Source organism: Amblyomma mixtum, chromosome 1, assembly GCF_055824585.1.
Source record: "Amblyomma mixtum isolate Tamu chromosome 1, ASM5582458v1, whole genome shotgun sequence".
Classification (NCBI taxonomy): Eukaryota; Metazoa; Arthropoda; class Arachnida; order Ixodida; family Ixodidae; genus Amblyomma; species Amblyomma mixtum.
In genome coordinates this window covers 287,490,028-287,509,334 of record NC_143012.1, presented here as the reverse complement: position 1 = coordinate 287,509,334, position 19,307 = coordinate 287,490,028, and the positions used below count along the sequence as shown (strand labels likewise).

General features: G+C 46.0%; 2 protein-coding genes across 5 annotated transcripts in view; one reads left to right on the top strand and one right to left on the bottom strand.

The window, feature by feature from the left end:
- Positions 1 to 6,913, top strand: part of mus301 (mutagen-sensitive 301) — a 24,513-nt gene extending 17,600 nt beyond the window's left edge. For both annotated transcript variants that reach the window (XM_089566289.1, XM_089566290.1), the window contains exons 14-18: positions 884 to 979; positions 2,569 to 2,742; positions 4,817 to 4,930; positions 5,527 to 5,661; positions 6,818 to 6,913. In XM_089566289.1, the coding sequence (XP_089422415.1) occupies positions 884 to 979; positions 2,569 to 2,742; positions 4,817 to 4,930; positions 5,527 to 5,661; positions 6,818 to 6,886 (588 nt within the window). In that variant the 3' untranslated portion in view covers positions 6,887 to 6,913. The remainder of the gene's footprint in view (positions 1 to 883; positions 980 to 2,568; positions 2,743 to 4,816; positions 4,931 to 5,526; positions 5,662 to 6,817) is intronic.
- Positions 6,900 to 19,307, bottom strand: LOC149371959 (calmegin-like). 3 transcript variants are annotated; one of them, XM_089566293.1, is made up of 14 exons: positions 19,149 to 19,307; positions 18,667 to 18,741; positions 18,424 to 18,533; positions 17,920 to 17,978; positions 17,598 to 17,662; positions 17,355 to 17,431; positions 16,954 to 17,107; positions 16,726 to 16,855; positions 15,740 to 16,038; positions 14,363 to 14,596; positions 12,813 to 12,953; positions 10,738 to 10,860; positions 8,776 to 9,012; positions 6,900 to 7,232 (listed from the first exon to the last, which is right to left on the bottom strand). In XM_089566293.1, exons 1-14 carry the CDS (start codon positions 19,185 to 19,187, stop codon positions 7,170 to 7,172), a joined length of 1,806 nt encoding a protein of 601 aa, XP_089422419.1. In that variant the 5' UTR covers positions 19,188 to 19,307; the 3' UTR covers positions 6,900 to 7,169. The 3 variants fall into 3 exon arrangements, with proteins under 3 accessions (XP_089422419.1, XP_089422418.1, XP_089422417.1); XM_089566292.1 differs by lacking the exon at positions 19,149 to 19,307 and adding an exon at positions 18,984 to 19,115 and having other exon boundaries at positions 8,732 to 9,012; XM_089566291.1 differs by lacking the exon at positions 19,149 to 19,307 and adding an exon at positions 18,984 to 19,114.

The window sequence follows — 19,307 nt, the reverse complement described above, 5'->3', positions numbered from 1 at the left end:
TTGCCAGCGGTTGCTTGATCGCTGTATTACTTTACTGGCGCGTCTCTCATAGCCTGAGTCGCTTTGGGACGTTAAACCCCAATAAACCAAACCAATTACTTTACTGGCAAATATCACGTGATCCTAAGTTAAGATCCACCTAAGGTGCGGCGCTTGTGATGGCTTGGAGCGGCACGTCACTGCCCAAAAACGTGCCACTCGCGTTTTCTTGCACGGTGAGGCACACCCAACACGCCCGCACCCCATCCTGGCTTTTGCACAGCATAACGTTTTGTCAATCCTTCCTGCTGCGAACGCCGAGCGAGCTAGCGTCGATGAAGGACCGCGTGTACGGGGTTCCGAGCCGAGCACGGCGCGCGGGACGACGTGTTCGTGGTCGTAGCGATTTTTACGCGGCCAAAATTATGCGTGCATGAAACAGTTTTTGGCTCACTTTTTTTTCTTCGAATTGCCGGCGGCCAAGTTGGGGGTGCGGCCCTTACACGAGTATATACGGTATCTATCTCCATGACTGAATACTTCTTATAGACCTGTGCAAGCAACCGCTTACTCCATCAACGACAATCGGTCATCCATCACTCATTTACAGCAGCTGCCTGCCTAAATGTTGTATCTGTGACATCAGTGGCCAGCCATTTTTTTAGTCTGAGGCAAAAGAAAGGTTTTTCTCAATTGTTGCTGTCGTGTTTCCTTGCCCATGAGAGGTTTGTCAATTAAAAGGGATGAGAAGAAAGCAAGCTGAACCTGTTGTGAAGCGACATTGCGAAAATTGGTGAAAAAAGTTTCACAGGTCCGGTTTTGATGTCTGCTTTAAGTGAGCGTTGTCATTTTTCCAGCATCGAACTTCCACTTCTTGCTTAATGTGGCCCTTCATTTTTTGCAGTACACGGACTTGAAACAGGAGGAGCTTCAAGTGGCTGAACTGATTGGGGTTTCAGAGGCCCTTGTCACCAGGTTGGCTAGTGGCCGCATGCTCAAGGTGCGAAACGAAAGTGGAAATGTCACTGCACTTTTCTGCATATTGTCATGTTTCATTTCCACTATTGATACCACTTGTGCAATTTAAACGTGACAGTCTACTTTACTGAATGCAGTATATGTTTCCAACTGGAATTCTCTTGCAAAGGCCATTTTCCAGTCCACTAGTATTGATCATGTCCTTGAACAGCATTTTTTTTCTGACTGACTCAAAGTTTTCTTGTTGTTTTACTTGTGACCTCGTAAACTGCCTTTTCTTGTTTTGCGTGTTTTATATTGCCCCTCCTGCATGGGCCAAAAATTTTGGTCTGGAGTATTTTGAAATAAATAAAACGCTTTGCACGTGGAGTGTGCAGGTGTACTAAGCACATTGTATGCTGCATTTAATGTGAAAATTTTTCTGCATCGGTTTGCAGCATTTTCTACCAATTCATGACACAGGGATAGCACATATGGTTTATTTTTCTCAATGCCAATTTCGCTCTGTTAGCTCCCTTATGCACATTGTATGACAGTGATAAACTGCTGATATCTGCACCAGGTAAAAAACTCCCCATCTAGAGGCCTAGTGTCACCATCTGCAGAGTGAGAAGCAGAATGCGATCCACGTGTTACAAGGTGTCATTCTTTGATCTGCAGTCGAACCCACGTATATTGAACTCGAAGGGTATCATGATATCTTTCAATATACTGATAATTTTATATGTAAAAAATTTCTGTATATTAGCTTATTTATAACTTACAGGCAAAAATTCATTGCACCAACGCTAATGACGCACTTCTTTCACTGACTTGCCGCCTGCCACTGTTTGGCGCAGTGGACGGTGCTCTGTAACTATGGACTGCCTATCATTAGGTGCCTAATCCTGTTACTAGTACTCTATAAATATAATAACCACTCGTTATAATAAGGTACCAGTTGTTTCCGCAACGTCTTTGGCAGCAAAAGTGGGTGAAGCACGCCTAGCGAGGGCCGCCGCTAGGCTTTAGCAATGGTGGCTTCATGGAATGACAGCAATGTGGCTCTGAAATTGAGTACTAGAGACTGAAGACCACCCTCAAGCTCATCATCATGATGAAGATCACATCGTCATGCTTTTTCAAAGTACAAGTGCTGCTATCAAGTGTCCAAGGTCTCCCAGCTGACTTATCTTTGTGCGCAAAAAATGATTGAAAGTGCCATTAAGAGGAGCGCCACAAGCTCGCCATTCAATATATTGGAACGGCCAGTGAAGTCGCAGTTCGGTATATTGATTGACTTTCCCATACTTTTGAAACAGCTTTAGACGTGATAAAACAAAGGTATTTGCTGAAGTGCTCTTCATGATAGAAATTGGTGTGGGTCTTTTGCCTTTCCCTTTGAAGCAGCGACAAGCTTCGATAGCTTGATTCTTTGCCTTCTTGACTCGGAGTTCCTTGAGCAACCTCAGAGTATGTTCACTCTCTTGTTTCGGATGCCCCTCATAGAGGTTGTTACGTTTTATGACGGCCCTCGTCTCGCTCATATCCATTGCCTTGCTGAGTACTACAGATGCAGCCATATATGAAAACCTCTTTGCTGCCGGGTGAACGACTTCTGTCTCTCAGCAGGCAGGTGAGCAACAGTTGCTGCAGCACTTCTACAAGACGATGCAGCTGAACGACCTGTGGCAGCAGAAGAGCGTCTGGGAGGTGGCTGCCAAGTACAAGGAGCACAGAGGGCAGGTGCAGACACTGCTGTCATCGGCGGCCACTTTTGCATCAGCATTGACCCATTTCTGTAAGGTATGGCTGACACAGTTTTTTCACTCAAGCATAAATGGGGAAAAAAAGAAAATAAAAAAAGAGATGGTTTGTTGCCACTGTTTGTAGAGGGCAGGTCGTGGTCATGCGCCAGTGTTGCAAATGTGGCGTTAAGCTTTATGGTGACACTTTGGCATTAGCACCACTATTTCTTCCAAGCTGCATTGTAAAAGTGGCAACAGTGATGAAGTTTTGTTTGATACTGACAGAATACTTTACAGAGAGCTGATTACTTGAAAATTCAGAAAGCTCGTAGTTGAAGTGTGGGCAGTGTACAGCAGTGGCACTTTATTTCATTATGACAGGTTGTCTGGTAACTTGCTGTGGTTGACATTTTTTAAAAAAGAATTTTGCCTCAGTGCATGCTTTCACAGCTGTGTTTTGCAGTGCTGACTGTTAGTACTTTTTTCAGGGACACACAGCTTTACGTGGTAGAAGCCGTATGTTAGCTAGGAGCAGCACCATAGATTCAAAGACGTGAAAGCAGCATATTGGAGTACTGGGCATGTACAGGCGCGGCCATAAGTAAACGGAGCACGCTAGTGCGTTCGAAGTGCAATCACGCTTTCTCCACTGGTAATGAAGAAGCGTTGTTTGTCCACAAGGAAGCCCACCAACCTCCGCTACCAGCACACGCGCACCACTGCTGAAAATTTCAATTAGGTGACGCGTGAAAAATATTCGAAGACAGTGGCGTGCTCCGTTTACTTTTGTCCGCGCCTGTACTATATGTAATCACAGTCACTGCAGGACAGCAAGAGGGGTGGGAACAGTGACAAACATAATGCTCAAGGCCATGCGTATCCTAGGCAAGGTATTTGAGCTCTCAGGCTGGCTGAACTGCCATCTGTGTAATGACCACTAAGAAACAAGGGATGATGAAGTATCATGCAGTACGGCGAGCACAGTGTCGGTTTTCCACACTCAGATACTGTACCACTCAGAGCTACTTGTCCCTTTGCTGCTGGCTCTGCTGCTGCGCCTACTTCATTCCTAGCATTTTTCCGATGGCAGTTATGATGATGTCATCAGCAGAAATGCTGGCTGCTATTGGCATGTCCGGCAACAAAGCAACCATGAAACTAGCAATCTGCTGCTTTCCTCTCCTGTTCGAATTGGTCTAGAATGGAGTAGAGCTCATTCCACGCAAAAACTACTCAGCGACATTTGCATGTGGAACCTGGAATTGTCCCTGACCCCCTTTAATCTTCTGCACACACATCTGCTTGCTCCTGCTCATTTCCGTGTTATTTTCTGCAGAGTGCACAACTGTTCTCTGAACTTTCTATAGTCTTTGCTGTGCACATTGTCCTCGGTTCAGTTTGCTGTCATCGTGTACACAACTTCATCTTACTTGACTTAAGTCAAGGGGGCATGGCATGGCATGCCCTCCATTGGTTGTTTAGCCTGAAGCAATTTAACTATAGTTTGTGTGCTGCTTGGCACTATACAGCTGAGATGGGCCTGAGATATGCGAGGCTCTTTTTCTTTCCACTGCATTCTGCGGGAAGGGGGGGGGGGGGGGGGGGGGGGCGAAGCAGTCCACAAGAAAAATGCCTATAGCACAAGAAGGTAGCACAATACAGTGCTGCCCGTATGCAAATAGTGCTGTTCACGTCATGGGAGTCCAGATATTTTTCAGATGTGCCAGTTTTGCTACGGTTTGTTATTAAGAGAAGGACTTCATATAAACCAGGGACACATAGCTGGAGCTGTAGTAAATGTTCTCAAGTAGAATGCACAACGGATTTTCACACAGGCAACCTGCTGTCACGTGCCATAGTTGCATCAGATTTCAGGGTCTTGCACATGCTTCAACAGCTGAGATGGGAGGTACAAATTATTTCACCACAAAAATGCAACAAAGTATGAACACCTTTCTGACAAGCAGGTCTTGGAGTTTTCTTTGTTTTCTCAATAAAAGGGGAATTTTTATCCAAGAGCCTATCTTTCTAGTGCTCCCTCTGCAAGCCTTTGCTACCCTCCAGAGGTGGCATGCCACTCTGTTTTTTAGGGCATCCCGTAAACTGCAGCTGTGCTTTTCCTTTTACCTCAGGAGCTACCCGAGCTGTGGGCCTACAGGGTGCTGCTGCCAGAGTTCACAGAGCGCCTCTCAAACTGTGTCACAATGGAACTCATGCCACTCATGGAGTTGCCAAGTGTTAGGAAGGTAGGTGCGCACGTTTTTCAGTTGGTGAAGTGCACTCAACTGATTCGCATAAAGTCAGCCCATGTGTGTGGCTACTGCTGCCTTTTTCACTCTGGAAATAAGCCGTTCGTGTCGAGCCACTGCACGCATTTTCTAAGTTATCAAGGAGTTTGCCCTGTTCCTGGCATTCGTTTCCGCTCACAATAAGCAGGACTGTTGTCATATGCCTCCAGGGTACCAGGAGCACCACTAGAGCTTCACAACATGGACTGCCTACAACTTGTGGAATGTGCATGGAGGCTTGCAAGCTTCTGATATACATAGCCACACTGGCTAATGTGGTCATTAGATTGTCATTAGATCCTGGTGATGTCAGGAAGACTCCCACCCTCCGCCATGGCAGATAGTAATTTAGTGTTGTGCCTAAAACTTTATGGTGCCAAGAAACTACAGAAAGCAAGGACGGATCTGAATTTTTTGTACTGACTCAGTGTTATTTACATGCGTATGCATTGCAGTTCCTTGACAGCACAAGATCATGAGTCATTACATTTTTTTTTTTTTCAATATAGCATAGTTCGCTACCAACACAGCCATTTGTGCCCCTCCTCTTTCAGGGTCGTGCCAGGCAGCTTCACAAGGCAGGGTTTCGCTCGATAATGGATGTAGCCTGTGCCGATGCAAATGTGCTGGTTGAGAAAGTGGGGCCCATCTCACGAAGGCAAGCCCGCCAAATCATTGCTGCAGCCAAGGTATGAATATTCAGTATCTCTCTTGCATGCGGCACTGCTACCATGTAGTACAACGTATTTCCCCATGTAATGAACCCACCCCCCACTTTTGTTGCAGAGAATGTTTAGTCCGTATCTTTTCAAAGCTTTTTGTCTGTTCCTCAAATTTGTGTCACCCGCAGCACGAACCTTTGCTGCGCATGGATAACATCACGGCACATTTATTTTGTGACTTGAGCTCCTGCGTGTTCAGCGGACTCGACAGGAGCGCGGCTGCACCAGTGTATGCTTAGAAAGCTGATGGGCGTTCAAGAGGAGCGTAGCACTGTAAACCAGAACGCTACAAAACGTCCTCTACACTATGCCCCCAAGTGATTTGGTGAGCTTGAGGTCAGGAACGAAAATGCGAACAGAAATGCAGGTATGCGTAAAAAACGCATGCCTGATCTTCAGCACGTTCGCTGTGACTGGCTGGCACCAACTGTCATAAAATAGCTGAAATGTATTGCGATATAACAAAAATCTTTCAAAGCAAACTACGCTAAACTCCGGCGGCACGAACACAGCCGACTGCATGCTTTTGTGGATGGAAGGGTGGGCGTACCGCTGTACGAAATAAAATTGACTCAAAAAGACTCAAAAAATTTTTTCCCCACGTAATGACCCCCCCCAAATGAATGCAAACTTTTCTGGAAAAAAGTGGGTACACTACATGAGTAAATCCTTGACCAGCAAGCTCGTTTTTTTTAAAGTTGAGAATGGTTATGTTGTTAGCCAGTTCATGATCAGATCTAAAAAAAACTGCTTTGGTGTGACAACACAAGAGAGGGCAGTAAAGTACATGAAGGTGTTCTACCCTATGTACTTTACTGATGCAGCAACCCAAGATCTTAGTTCAAACACATTCAGATGTTCTTGAATTCTTGCAAAAATCGTTGCATCAGTGAAAGAACTGAGGTGTAATCTAACATTATTAACAGACTGAAAACAAAGACTCCGGTAGATGTAGCCATCGATCACCTGTGCTGGCTTTCTTAGAAGACCTATGAGCGATATTGTTCAGTCATAATTATGTACTTCATTCTAGTCTTTTATTCAGTGTGATGACCTTTTGTTTCAGTAAGCATAGCTTTCACTGCTGTATCTCAACTGATACGAGGCACCATTCCCCTTACAGCTGCTGCTGCTGAAGAAAGCAGAGGATCTCCAGGAGGAGGCAGAACAAGTCCTTCAAGGAATGGTGTGACGGAAACAGTAAGTACAACTAAAGCAACCTTTATTAAACAGTAATAATAACTTAAGTGTCAAAGCCACGTACACACACACACTCTTCCTTGCCCACCCACCCACCATTCATACACACACACACTGATGATGCAGTAACTTTGCAGCCCCCCTTTACGCTCAAAGCAGTCCGGTTGGAGAGCGCAGCTGCTACGGAAGCATTTTGCATCATTCCTGCCGCAGGGGGCGAGATGCAAAGTACAAAATGTCTCTCTCTCTCTATGGGACAGTGAGAAGCCCCCACGTCACTCCTTTCTGGGCCTCCGCCGCCGTGGAGATCGCTTGGCGTCCCCAGCTCCATCCTCATCCTGCAAACACCAAGGGCCTTCTCTCAAGAAAGGGGCAACCCTGCTGCTGCTACTCAAAAGAGTTCAAGTGTGAACGAACAAAGTGGCCAAGCTCTACAGGCAGTCAGTAGGAACAGTTTTTAATGCCCACAAAAACTGTTTTCAGGCAGTGTCAATCTCAGGGGTTTTTGTGAGCAGCTCACACATTACTTGTCAGTGCCAGAAAAAAGTGCTTCAAACTGTACCTTGCCACTGCCAGCATGGAGTGGCAACTTTACTTAGTGACAATGTTGCTTCCAAAGTAAGTTGCAACCCACATGCACTGTGAAAAGCCTCAAAGTGGAGGAACAGTGTCTTCACGGTCACAATCTTGTATATACAGAAAAAGCTTACTGTTGCATTTGTTACTTAAGCACTTCCAGCTGAGGCAATTGACAGGGCTGTTGCATCTTTAAAGTCAATAAAGTTAGTTATTGTTCCATGCAAGAGCGTTTCTCTGAGCAACTTTTGCAAATGCCTACAAAGCAGAGTCCACATGTACACCATACATGCAACCGGTTACCGAATTTGCAAGACAAACCAAACTGTTTGGGAAAAGGCTTCACTGACATTCCAGATGTTGAGATTTTGGTAATTACACAATGTCATCCTAAAAGCGTTTGCAGGCATGATCGCATTTTATCCTTATTGACGACGTGATCAGTTTGGCAAAGTGCACTGCAAGAAAATCAACTTAACAACAGCAAAAGCCTCGCATTGTATTTCCCTCATGTAACACAAAAAGCATTGAGATACCTTTTGCTATGTACAAAACGGCATACTGGAGCCACTGTAGCAGTTGACTTTTGACCTAACCAACTGAACACATGCAAATTAATACGAATTATTGGATGTGTTTGGAATTCACAGTGAATTTAAGCCTTAGCTTTAAATTCTTTCTTACAGTGGCCTGTGCCGGCACTACAAAGTAAGCACTATGAAAAGAGTCACCTGTCTAAAGCCTGGTCAGCTTGGTCTACTTACGCTTGCAACATGCCTGATTCAAATATTACTCTAGCACCGCCACCACCTTGAGCAGACAATTTGTGTTGCCATGTTTGGTACGACTAGTCATGCTTGTAATCCACCCGTCAGTGGTTTACTAAATTAAAAAAAAAAATCAGTTCATATTTCAAACCAACAAGCTATTTTCCTCAGCAGAAAATGCTGGCAGGTAGTGTGTGGGGTTTAATGGGACACCAAGTCTTGGTAGATTGGGAGCTGAGCGTCCCAAAATTCCAAAAGTCATTTTTATCAAGAACAGGGACTATTTTAAATAGGTCAGAAAACTGCATAAAAGTGAGAGGCTATAGTGATGCTCCTCGAGAATTCCAGTCACTGCGCCTGGCCACATGAACTCTCTGCCAGTCACAATTAGCTCATTGCTTCCACGTACTAAAAGCATTTCATGGAGGATGGGAAAGCAGCGCGGTGAGTGATGAGAGAATGCAAAGCATTGGTTGCCACAGCTGGCTGCCTACCAGTCAGCAAATCACATGGAAGGAAGCAAGGAGGTGCCACACACCCCACCATCTCCGCTGCCTTCCTCATTGGAAGTGCTGCTGGCAGTGGCCTCCTTGTCACCAGCTGCCGCAGCATCTGCACCTTTGGCCACTTCTTCCTCCTCCTCCTCTTCTTCTTCCTCCTCAATGGGCGCTGCCACGGGCTCTTCCTCAGGCGGAGCAGGCTCGGCACTCTCCTCAGCCACGGGGGCATCGTCGCTCTTCTTGTGCTGAGCAGCGGCCGCTGCCAGTTTCTTGTCCTACAGGATGGCCACGAGCACACAAGCGGTTGGCACACGCTTACTCCAAGCACCGGTTATCACAAATAAGGCAGTGAAAGCATTCTAAATTTAGCTTCTGCTCCAAACTTAAACCTAAGTCATGCCCTTGTCTCTCCTGGCCCTGAATAAGATTCCAAGACATCAAGTACCGTAGTTACTCGTATAATAGGCGCACCCCCAGTTTGGTCGCGGAAAAAATTTATTTCGTGCATAATAGACGCACCCCGAACTCGGCAATGTGATCAGTACTATATTTACATGATTGCAAGCCGACGCCCTCCCGCTTCCCCCATTTCGAGTGAAAAAAAAAAAAAAAAAAACGCTCACATTCCGCAACCCAAGCTTATTTCAACAGTTTTTGATGAACTCACTACTAGTCCTCCCTAGTGTTGCTGCCGTCGCAGCTGCAGCGGACCCACAGCACGTACGACGACATCACGTGAAACAGCCGCGCATGCCGAATTCCGCACAGTTCTCAAGAATGCTCACTTTGCACGTCTATTTTGAAAGCTTTGTCTCCAGGTGGAAACCTTCCTGACTTCGGCCCACGAAAACCTCGGCACTTGGAGCCACATACAAAAATTTAAGCACACTGCAGTCGCAACTACCGCACTTGGCCACGTCGAATTTCCTGCCCGCTGCACGCTTGCTGCGTTTAACAGCAAACTCCCAGCCGTGTCGCTATTAAGGTGCTTGCCCATTGTGCGAAAATTGCAATGCTCGGTGGCTGCACACGAAAGCCACAACTACAGTGAACTAAGCTAACACGTTACCACAACTCCCGTTCACCTGTTCGTGTGCCTTTGACACCAGAAAAAGCTGGAGCTGGTGATACTGATGCAGATATGGACAATGGGAGCTCGGGGCGGATCAAAAAGTTTACGATGATGATGGCCCATGAGCCTCTGGCGCCATCCGCGGGCGACGCCTGGAAGCTCCTGTGCACACGTGTGTGGCCTCTGCGATTAAGGGCTGTTACTCGCAGCCGGAGCCGATCGCAGAGGCCATGATGCATGCATTTCGAAGGCTATTATCGCGTGGGTCGTGGAAAGTTTGGATGCGGCCCTTACACTGTTTTTTTTTTTCTAATTCCTTTGGGAAAACACGGTGCGGCCCTTTACACGAGTGCGGTTATATAATATGTTCAGTTTTAAAGCGCGAGAGTGCGAGTCAAAAAATTTTCTGAAAGTTTACCCCGCGTAATAAGCGCACCCCGAACTTTGAGCGTCTTATGCGAGTAAATACGGTAAACACTTAACTGTAAACCCCCCATTAAATGTCTTAAACTGACCGCATAGTGGAAGAAAGCAAGTACGTTACCTTTCTTGTACTCTACATTTACATTAATACGTATTTCACATTTTTCATAATTTCAATACTGAAGAATAAATTGGTTGGCAAAGGCCTCAAAAGGTATTAATGCCTCCAAGGTTATATCTGCATTATGACGAAATGTAACCAACTTCTTACTTCTCTCACTATCCCTCAACACTCTGATGCTAACTTTTGTCACCAGTTGCTACAAAGGCCAATGGGCCCATTCCTACACCAAAATGCTTGGCTGCAACAACTTCTAGAGTCTGTCTCCCGCACTCAGAGAAACAAACGAGCAGTACAGTTCGATGCATGCACATGCAAGCGGTTCTGCAGCAGCAGCAAGAGGAAAGTGTTCCTCCAGTCTGTGCTCCTTGACCACAAGCTCACCTGAGAGCCGGAGCAACAGAAGGTGACGATGAGCACTAGAGGCAGTCCCAGGGCTATAACGTAGACAGCCCACAGCCACGGGTACTTGTTGGTGTACTTCACCAGGCGCATGAACATGCCGTCCTACAAGAAGCAAAAGCAGCAAAGCTTCCCCTAAGCACAGGCTGGCCACTACAGCAAAGCAAGTGTCCGCCGCCTTGGGCAGAGGTCTCTGAAGCTGTTTCACTATGTGCTGCGGCAAATGCAGAATCCACCAATGTTATTGGACTTAATACAGTCACAATCATGGCACATGCATTGCTTCAGGTCAAGTTATTCATCGCGTACTCTGCGTTTTTTTGAACCATAAAGCAGTATCAACACTGAAGTGCATTAAGATGCAGTTACACAGTTACAGCTAGTGTTACATGTTGAAAAGCTTTATGGCTCATGGGGGGTTTAACGTCCCAAAGCGACTAGGGCTATGAGGGTCACCGTAGTGAAGGGCTCTGGAAATTTCGACCACCTGGAATTGTTTAACGTGCCCAGACATCGTACAGTGCACGGGCCTCTAGCACTTCGCCTACATCGAAATTCGACTGCCGCGGCCAGGATTGAACCCACGTCTTCCGGGTCAGCAGCCGAGTGCCATAACCACTTAGCCACCGTGGCGGCACATGTTGAAAAGCGTAACGAGTCGCGTCGGAATTTAAGGTCAGGCTTTCATTCTTAAAGTGGTGCACTCTGTAGTGACTCAGCTTGACTGATGCAAACTGGCTCATATTTAGCTAAAACCACCTTTTCGCATCCATGCAAAAACATAGTTATATTTGTATGATTACGAGGTTAATGTTCCAGGTTTTCTGTAGTTATTCCCAGAACTTTTAGTCCAACATAAAAATTACATAGCCCATGTGCCATTTATACCTAGACTACAACACATGCTGCTATGGTGGGCTCTGTTGTGCACCTAACACTACAATGGTGTTCCTGCATTTTTGCCTAGGTCAAAATGCATAGTGGAGGGCACCGCTACAAGCCATGAGTGTATACCCCATTTCATGGCTTGGCTGCTCCACAAGGGACAAACTACTAGTACACCATGTGAAAGATGCCTAGTGTGCACTGATGCTCATCAGCTGGTGCAATGTGCAACAGCCATTTTCCTTTTCTGCAAGCAGCAGAAATGCAGCCTTTTGGATGGGCTACCTCTTGCAGCATGCCCCAGATGTACCACGCGTAAAGTCCCACAGGCAGGCCAATGTAGGTCAGGTACAAAAGCCAGCCAATGCGCTGGTACAGGGAGCCACGCCTTGCTGACTGTAAAGAACACACTCAACCACACAGAACTGACAAAACCAATGCTGTTGAATAAAAATGACTCGAGCAAAGTTGTACCAATTACCAAACACATTAACGCGACTGCACTTCGTGGCATACTTGTAACACACTTGGAGTCTTCAGAATCGCACACAACAAAGCCTTAATTGCTCAATCCTTCTGCCAGTCTAAGCAATGCTAAAAGTTGCCACAATCAGCATGTGTCAGTGAAGAGCTAAACAGCTGAAAAACTCGAAAGAAGCAAAAAGAACATAAATGCATCGTAACATGAGCTGCCACACGGAAAACTGCACAGCTACTCCTCAGCAAGGAGTTCTTACTTGCTGGCCAGATGATAAAACAGTTTCAGTAGTTTGCATAACCATCAAACTGCATGCTGTGCAAATATAATGCTATGGTTTGTCCAGGTTCTCCCTGCCGGATAAACCATGCATCAGTGCGCTCACTCACTCTGCACAGGGACCAAATCTACGAAATTTTTCCACACAGCACCAGACAGTGCGCATGAATACTTGATTCTGATCCCATATTTCCGGGCGAACATGCAATTATCACAAAGTCCCATCTGCTACCCCCTCTTCCCAACGATATGGTGTGCCAACTGAGGTACTTTTTTTTAGCTACTCCTTTGCTGCACTTCTGCAGGCAACATTAATGTGATGCCATTATACACGCAAAGTTTTCAATAACCCGACTATAGCGCAAGGACGTCCACTCAGTTGACGACAGCGCCAACAATGAATGATGAGACGTACCGTCTCGCTGTCTCCCACTTCCTTCTTCAGAAGCCAGGTGTCGGCTGCCCACTGGTCAGCCACCACAGGGTCATCGGTGATGATTATGTTGTCGAAAAGGATTCCATCAGACATTGACCACAGCTCGAGGCCTACAGCTCCCTGGAAAAAAAGAATGCGCTTAATGCAGCTGACATATCTGCAACAGTACTCGCATTTATTACAAACATTTCAGATTTCCATCCTTTAAAAAAAAGACGACCAGACTTGAAGGCACAGTGGAGTAGTTGTTAGACAAAGCACTTAAGTAAGCTGCAAAAAGTACTTAAAGTACGGCACAACACTGATGTGCTCTGTCCTTTCGCTTGGGAATTGTATCCAGTTGTCCAGGAGGCCCTTCGCAGTGGAAGAAAGAGCTCACAAGTAAAGCCTACCAAAGCTGTTGCACTCAATACTATTACACCCTGGCCACATATGGTACGGCGCGAATGTGATCTTGCTCAAGCTATGCTCAACACCTTTGAGGGCCCAACAACTGCGGCAATAATCCCACAGACTTAGCACACACAGCACTTTAACCTCCCATCTGAGTGGCAAATTATAAATACTAATAGAGTAGAACTCCACTGCTACTTTTTTCAAGGGACCGCAAAAAGAAAACACACCAGCCTGGAAACTTTGGTAGCTGGGAAGCGTGCACGAAACAAACGTATATCACTGTGTGCCCCCCCTTTTTTTTTTTTTCTAGTAAGGGCAGCACACCTCTCTGAAGCCTGAAAGGCTTTGTTGTGACTCTTGCTATTGTATGCACACACAGAACGTCCTAAATAGCCTGCAGTGGCTCTAAGTCTGCCTCAGCAGCTGCTAATCGAAGGGAGGCAGCCACCTTAACCCTACGCAATCTCATCTGTTGGAACCTAGAAATTTCATTTTTAAGCTAGTGCACTAAATATAGGCTGTCAAAATGTCAGCATAGCATGTGAGAACGCTGCCACAGTTGCAACATAACAGCAGAATCTGCATTGGACGAGTTTCAATGGGAGCTTGGATGGGACAGGCTCACGAAAACATAGCACTCGGGGACATAATAGAGGGCTTCTACAGTACAAGTAGTCATGACTAACCTTTGATCTACAAAACATAACGCTTGTACAAAGCGCTGCCTGGAAATACTCGATTTTTTTAAGAAGTACTGAGCCTTTCTGTCATTTATATTGGCATCATACGGCCACTCACAGATATTATCAAAACATCTATGCACTAACATGCACAATGTGGTTGCTGAGGATTTGCTAGTGTCTTAATGCAGTGGAGCTGTTATCAGAGTTCAGCAAATGTGAATGTGAAGCAGTTACGCGTCACCAATACCTGCCTCAGCACCACACACGGCAAACCCCCCCCAACTTGGAGCTCACTGATTTACTTTCCTAATTAGAGAGCATCTCCTTGCGGCAAGTACTGCCAATGTGCTTTCAAACATAATGCAGATACCACGCAAGGACAACCCGCGCCATGAATCTACACTGCTTAGGTACAAAGTAGCCCATCGTGAAACTGAACGGCGGACTCACAATTGCAGTCATCCGGAAGGGGTTCAAGTCCTCAAAGAAGTTGGGGTTCGGGATCTTTCGTGGCTTCCACTTGCCCTTGTAGTTAGGGTTGTCAATCAGCGGTGCCCTCCACTTGCCCTTGTAGCGTGGGTTGTCAATCATGGGTGGCTTCCATTCTCCACAACCAACGGCATCGCACTTGGGGTTGTTCACCAAGGGCGGCTCCCAGTCACCATCCATGTCGTCATCCCAATCCTAAGGCAAGGGAGCACATGTCAGTCGCAGTGACAGGCACATGTTTACAGATAACAGGGGGGGGGGGGGCATTGGAGAACTAACCCAACAATCTAACCATGTGGCCTGAAACAAAGGTGCACTAGAGCATGCCCAGGATGCAGAGAGTCTATTCCAAGCTGTACGCTATAGTTGCATGCTCCGCGTATTACTACGTATTACTCTGCAGATGGCAGAGTGGCAAGCTGCCACGTGACTGGCTGAAAGGCACACCTTGCATTGTTTTTTTTTAACTGCACGCAGAGAATTGTAGCAGTCAACCTCAAGCAACGCGCAGAGTAATACACGGAGTGGTCTTCGAAAATGCGTGGTTTGTTCGCAAACCGAACAACACTCTGAACAAAACACAATAGCATCTCACAGATCATATGAAAAAGAAGTACAGATCCATGGATACAATGGGATTGCAAAACTGGGGAGTGGGGCAGACACGGGACCTTCAAGAAAGCGAAGTGATCAGTGACGCACCACAAGGAAAAAAGCAAAGCACGTGCTTCCGCCGAAGCAGGCGCGGGGTGAATCACTCTTTGGCAGCAGTGTCACGAAAACATATTCCTCGGGTATTTTTATTTCTGTGGGCTTAATCTGCGGCTACGTTGTCTGTGACTGCAACTATTCATTCATGGAAACCCAAACAATAAAATAAAAATGAGAACGAAGTTTTCCAGAATGCTCTTTATTGCACCGTTAAGTCTATCTTATGCTCAGCAGTTTTATGCTATCTGTCAAGCTATGATGGAAGCCTGTTGCATGCAATAGAAGATGGTTACTGCCAGCGGCTATTTGTGTGGATTCAATATGAAAGCACCATAGACATCTAATTTTAGTTGTATGTTTTCTTTCATATGATGCATTAGACATTAGAATACATGGTTCACATGGTATTTGCCTATGACCACCAAATAATTTATAAGTGAATGTCGCCTTAGTGTTGTCTTAGTTTCATCAACCCAACAATGACTGCGATATGTTGGGAGTGGTCACATCACACGACACACAATAAAAACTGCAATATAAATGCTGATACATAGCTTAAATTTACTACAATGCTTAGGCCCGCCTGCTTCAAGAGCTGCAATGACAAACAATGATGTCCGCCCTCACCTTTGGCCGCTCAGCTGTTGCATCTGGCACCAGCTTGGGCTCGTCATCAAGCCAGCCAACAGGCTTCTTGGCATCCGGGTCTGGAATCTGTCGCGGAGCATCTTCATCCCAGTCTTCTGGCTTCACGGCATTTGGGTCAGGCACTTTCTCCCTTTCATCCCAGTCCTCGGGGCGCTTGTCGTCTGGGTCCTCAACTTCCTTCGGAGGGTTCACAGGAGGCTCGAAGTCTTCCAGAAGGCTGCCCTTGGCCTCACTTCGCTGGTCCACAAGAATCTCGAACCGGTTGTCTGGCGTCAGCACTGCATCACCAAGAGCAGTGCATTCCAAACGAGACCGTCAAACAAATGCAAAACAAAGCCTAGACAACAAACCGTATTAAAAAACAACCACTGCACAACTGTGCCAGGAGTGGCATGAGGACTCCCAGGGATCTGTCAATGTAAAGTAGAGAACAACAAATTCTGCATATCAGGGCACTAACCCATTAAAGCTATCTTGCCATACCCTTAATGCGGAGCTTAAGTGTCCCCTCCAATTTTTTTTTCTTCCGCTGTCATTAACTCGAGCTCAACAGCTGTGTTAGCAAAGGCGTCATGAGGGTTAAGCTGCATCAGCCTACTGTGTTCATTAAAAATTTTCACGTCTCCTAGTTTGCCACAAACAGATTTCACTGGACGAGTTTCTATCAGTACACTAAAATGAATGCTACATGCTCTTTATTGAAATAAGGAATGCGGTTATGCTACTATAGACTGTAGCTCCCTAAATCACACAATGGACAAATAAAACTTTAAATTAGAAATGGGGGCCACCACTTCGAGATCAGAGGCCCTGACTGCTGCATAACAGCAGCATCATGAATGACGAAGCATTTAACCACTAGACGCAAACAAGGCTCTCGTCAACATGTAACTAAACATGCATGTGATGTTGAATGTGATGCTGCCTAATAAGAAAGGTAACAAAAAAACTGCTGTTACACTTGCCTAATGTGAAAAGATGGGGCTTCTTGTCCTTGAATACCTCATCGAACTTCGATAAGCTTGTAGATTTCTTCCAGTGCTTCTCTTCGTAGCTTCCATTGCGGGGATTACGATGGCGGAAGATAAAATGCAGCTGCAAATAAGACAGCCGCATTTTAAAAATTCAGTCGATGCTGCAGTCTTAGAGTTGAATAGGGCAGAAGCTTGATAAGCATTGTCTCAAAAACTAACCTTGTGGTCTGATCCACATTTGTCTGGCCCAAACATGATTGTGTATGGCGATTTATCGTGAAACTGCTTCAGATCTTTGTTCTCATCCAAATCAGACAGAAGCTTCAAGTAGGCTCCTCCACAGTCCTGACCCTCCTGGAACTGCACTTCATACCTGTAATAAAGCACTGCTCATTTACTAATGTGCCACCACAGCAGTGTAAGCAAGATCAGCTTGCCCAGACAAACTTCTGTCGCTATCGAGCAGTTCAACCTCTCACTAGCTGCACTATCACGGACACAATCCAACAACCATGTACATAAAGATCAGGGGAGCACCATTAAGATAACAGATGGCCCCAATAGAGGGGCTTCATGCTGAAATTATTCTAAGTACAGTGTGCTTTATAAGGGTTACTCACTGAAGGACAAAAGGCTTGTGATCAAATGTAAAAGGCTTGCTCAACTTTGCGGCAATGGCATGGTGATGGGCTTTCGACTGCAAAAAGATGGAGACAGGATGGCTTTAAAAAACTGCATCACTAATTGCAACAAACAAGTTCAGAATCAAAATGCAGCCTTCTGGCTGATTTCTTGCAAGTTTAACACCTCAAGCATGAGCTTGAGGTGTTAAACTTACACACCAACCAGCACAAAGTGCTTACCTTGAGAACAAGGCCCAAGTCACCCCTGAGGTGATTTTTAGAAGCAGCTTCTACTTCCCATTTGCCTGAAATTGTTTGAAGTCATCAAAAAGTTATACCGTTGTCAGTGCTTGTCAGTCACTTCAGTGAAACTACATTCAGCTGAGAGATATGCTATAAGGTTGCTCCAGTAAAACGTCAAACTTCTGCATCCTTTAACATGACACCACAAACAGTTTAAACCGAGAAACAAATCTGCGTCCAATCACCATCCATCTTTGAGCCAAGCATCTGCAGTAAACACATTATTACTGCCTCAAGAAGGGGGAAAATTTCCACGAACCATTGTATTTTGCTACACTTTCTTCCGCTCCATCCTTTTTTGCTTCAGAAAGGACCCATCTGAAACAAGAAAATAAAGTTGCTTGAATGTAATGCAGTGATTGACCTGCTACGAGCACCGTGAGTCCATCAAGAATGCATGGCGATTCATTTCTTTAATTACACCAAGTGTTTCAAGAATCAGCCGTTGAGAGCATTTCTATGTCCATGTAACAGTATGCAACAAACACATGGCCACCGCAGGGAATGCATTCGTAGTGGGCCAGTGCGGCATCCAATATCATGATGCCCGAAGTGCAGTATTGTGCTTCTATATTTCCAGTACGTACAATGAACTGACGAAATGTAACAAAACAACACGAAGCACTGGTCCAGGTGAAAGTGCTCGTCAAAATAGCAACCAGCATACAAATCTGAAGCTCAAAAGAAACCCGTTTGTGATCAACAGCAACAACCAAGAAACGAACATCTCTATGGGTAACAAAGACCAAAGTATTTCACTCACCGCTCTTTAAATGCGTCGATGTCATCGAAGTGCTCTGCTATGTGAGAAAATCCTACAGGTTTTGGAATGTTGTAGACAACGGCTTGAGATGTCTCGGGCTTGGGCTCGGGCTATATAAACGAAGAAACATCGGGGAAAAAAAACAAAAAACTTTCGTTCTATCTGGCCGCACAAACGAGATTAGTCGCCGGCAAGTAGTAGTCAGAATAGATCGCTGAAAAAAAGAAAAGCGGCAACGCCTACCTTTTTCTCCTCTGGAACGCCAAGCGATCCAGGGAGGGCAAGGACCAGCAAGAGTGCACAGCTGAAATACATCACCTGAAAAATAAAAAGCGCGCTTGCGGTGATCCAAAGGTGAACGGAAGAACGAAAGTCAATTAGACTCGACGACATGAAGTGGAACGACCGAATGCCTCATTAACGTGCCCGTTTAGAATGCACCTAGACGTTCGAAAATGCATGGCCTCAGCTGTGAATGGACCAAGTGGAGGATAGAACAACCGCACAGAGACCCAAGCGACCGAATACAGGTCCGGTGCCGATTAATTACATCCACTTACGGGCAATCGATTGCAACGGAACACGCGTTGTGAAGCGGCGGTGATCGCAGCAAAGTGACGCGACCTCCCGACGGGAAATGTCTGCTGGGGCATGACGCGGATGGTCGCTAGGGCTGGTCGCTGACCGACCGGGTTCAGCGAAGGCATCCGCCGTGGTCTTCTTACCTGTGTCCCGCGCGTGCACCTCATCCCAGGCAAATGCATCTCAAACTCGCATCGCCGGTACGACCACGCCGATTCCAGAGTGTTCCCTGTTTCGTGGAGAGATCCTATTGGGTGCGGGCTGAATACGAAACGACGATGCGTCGAGTTGAGGGAAACAAC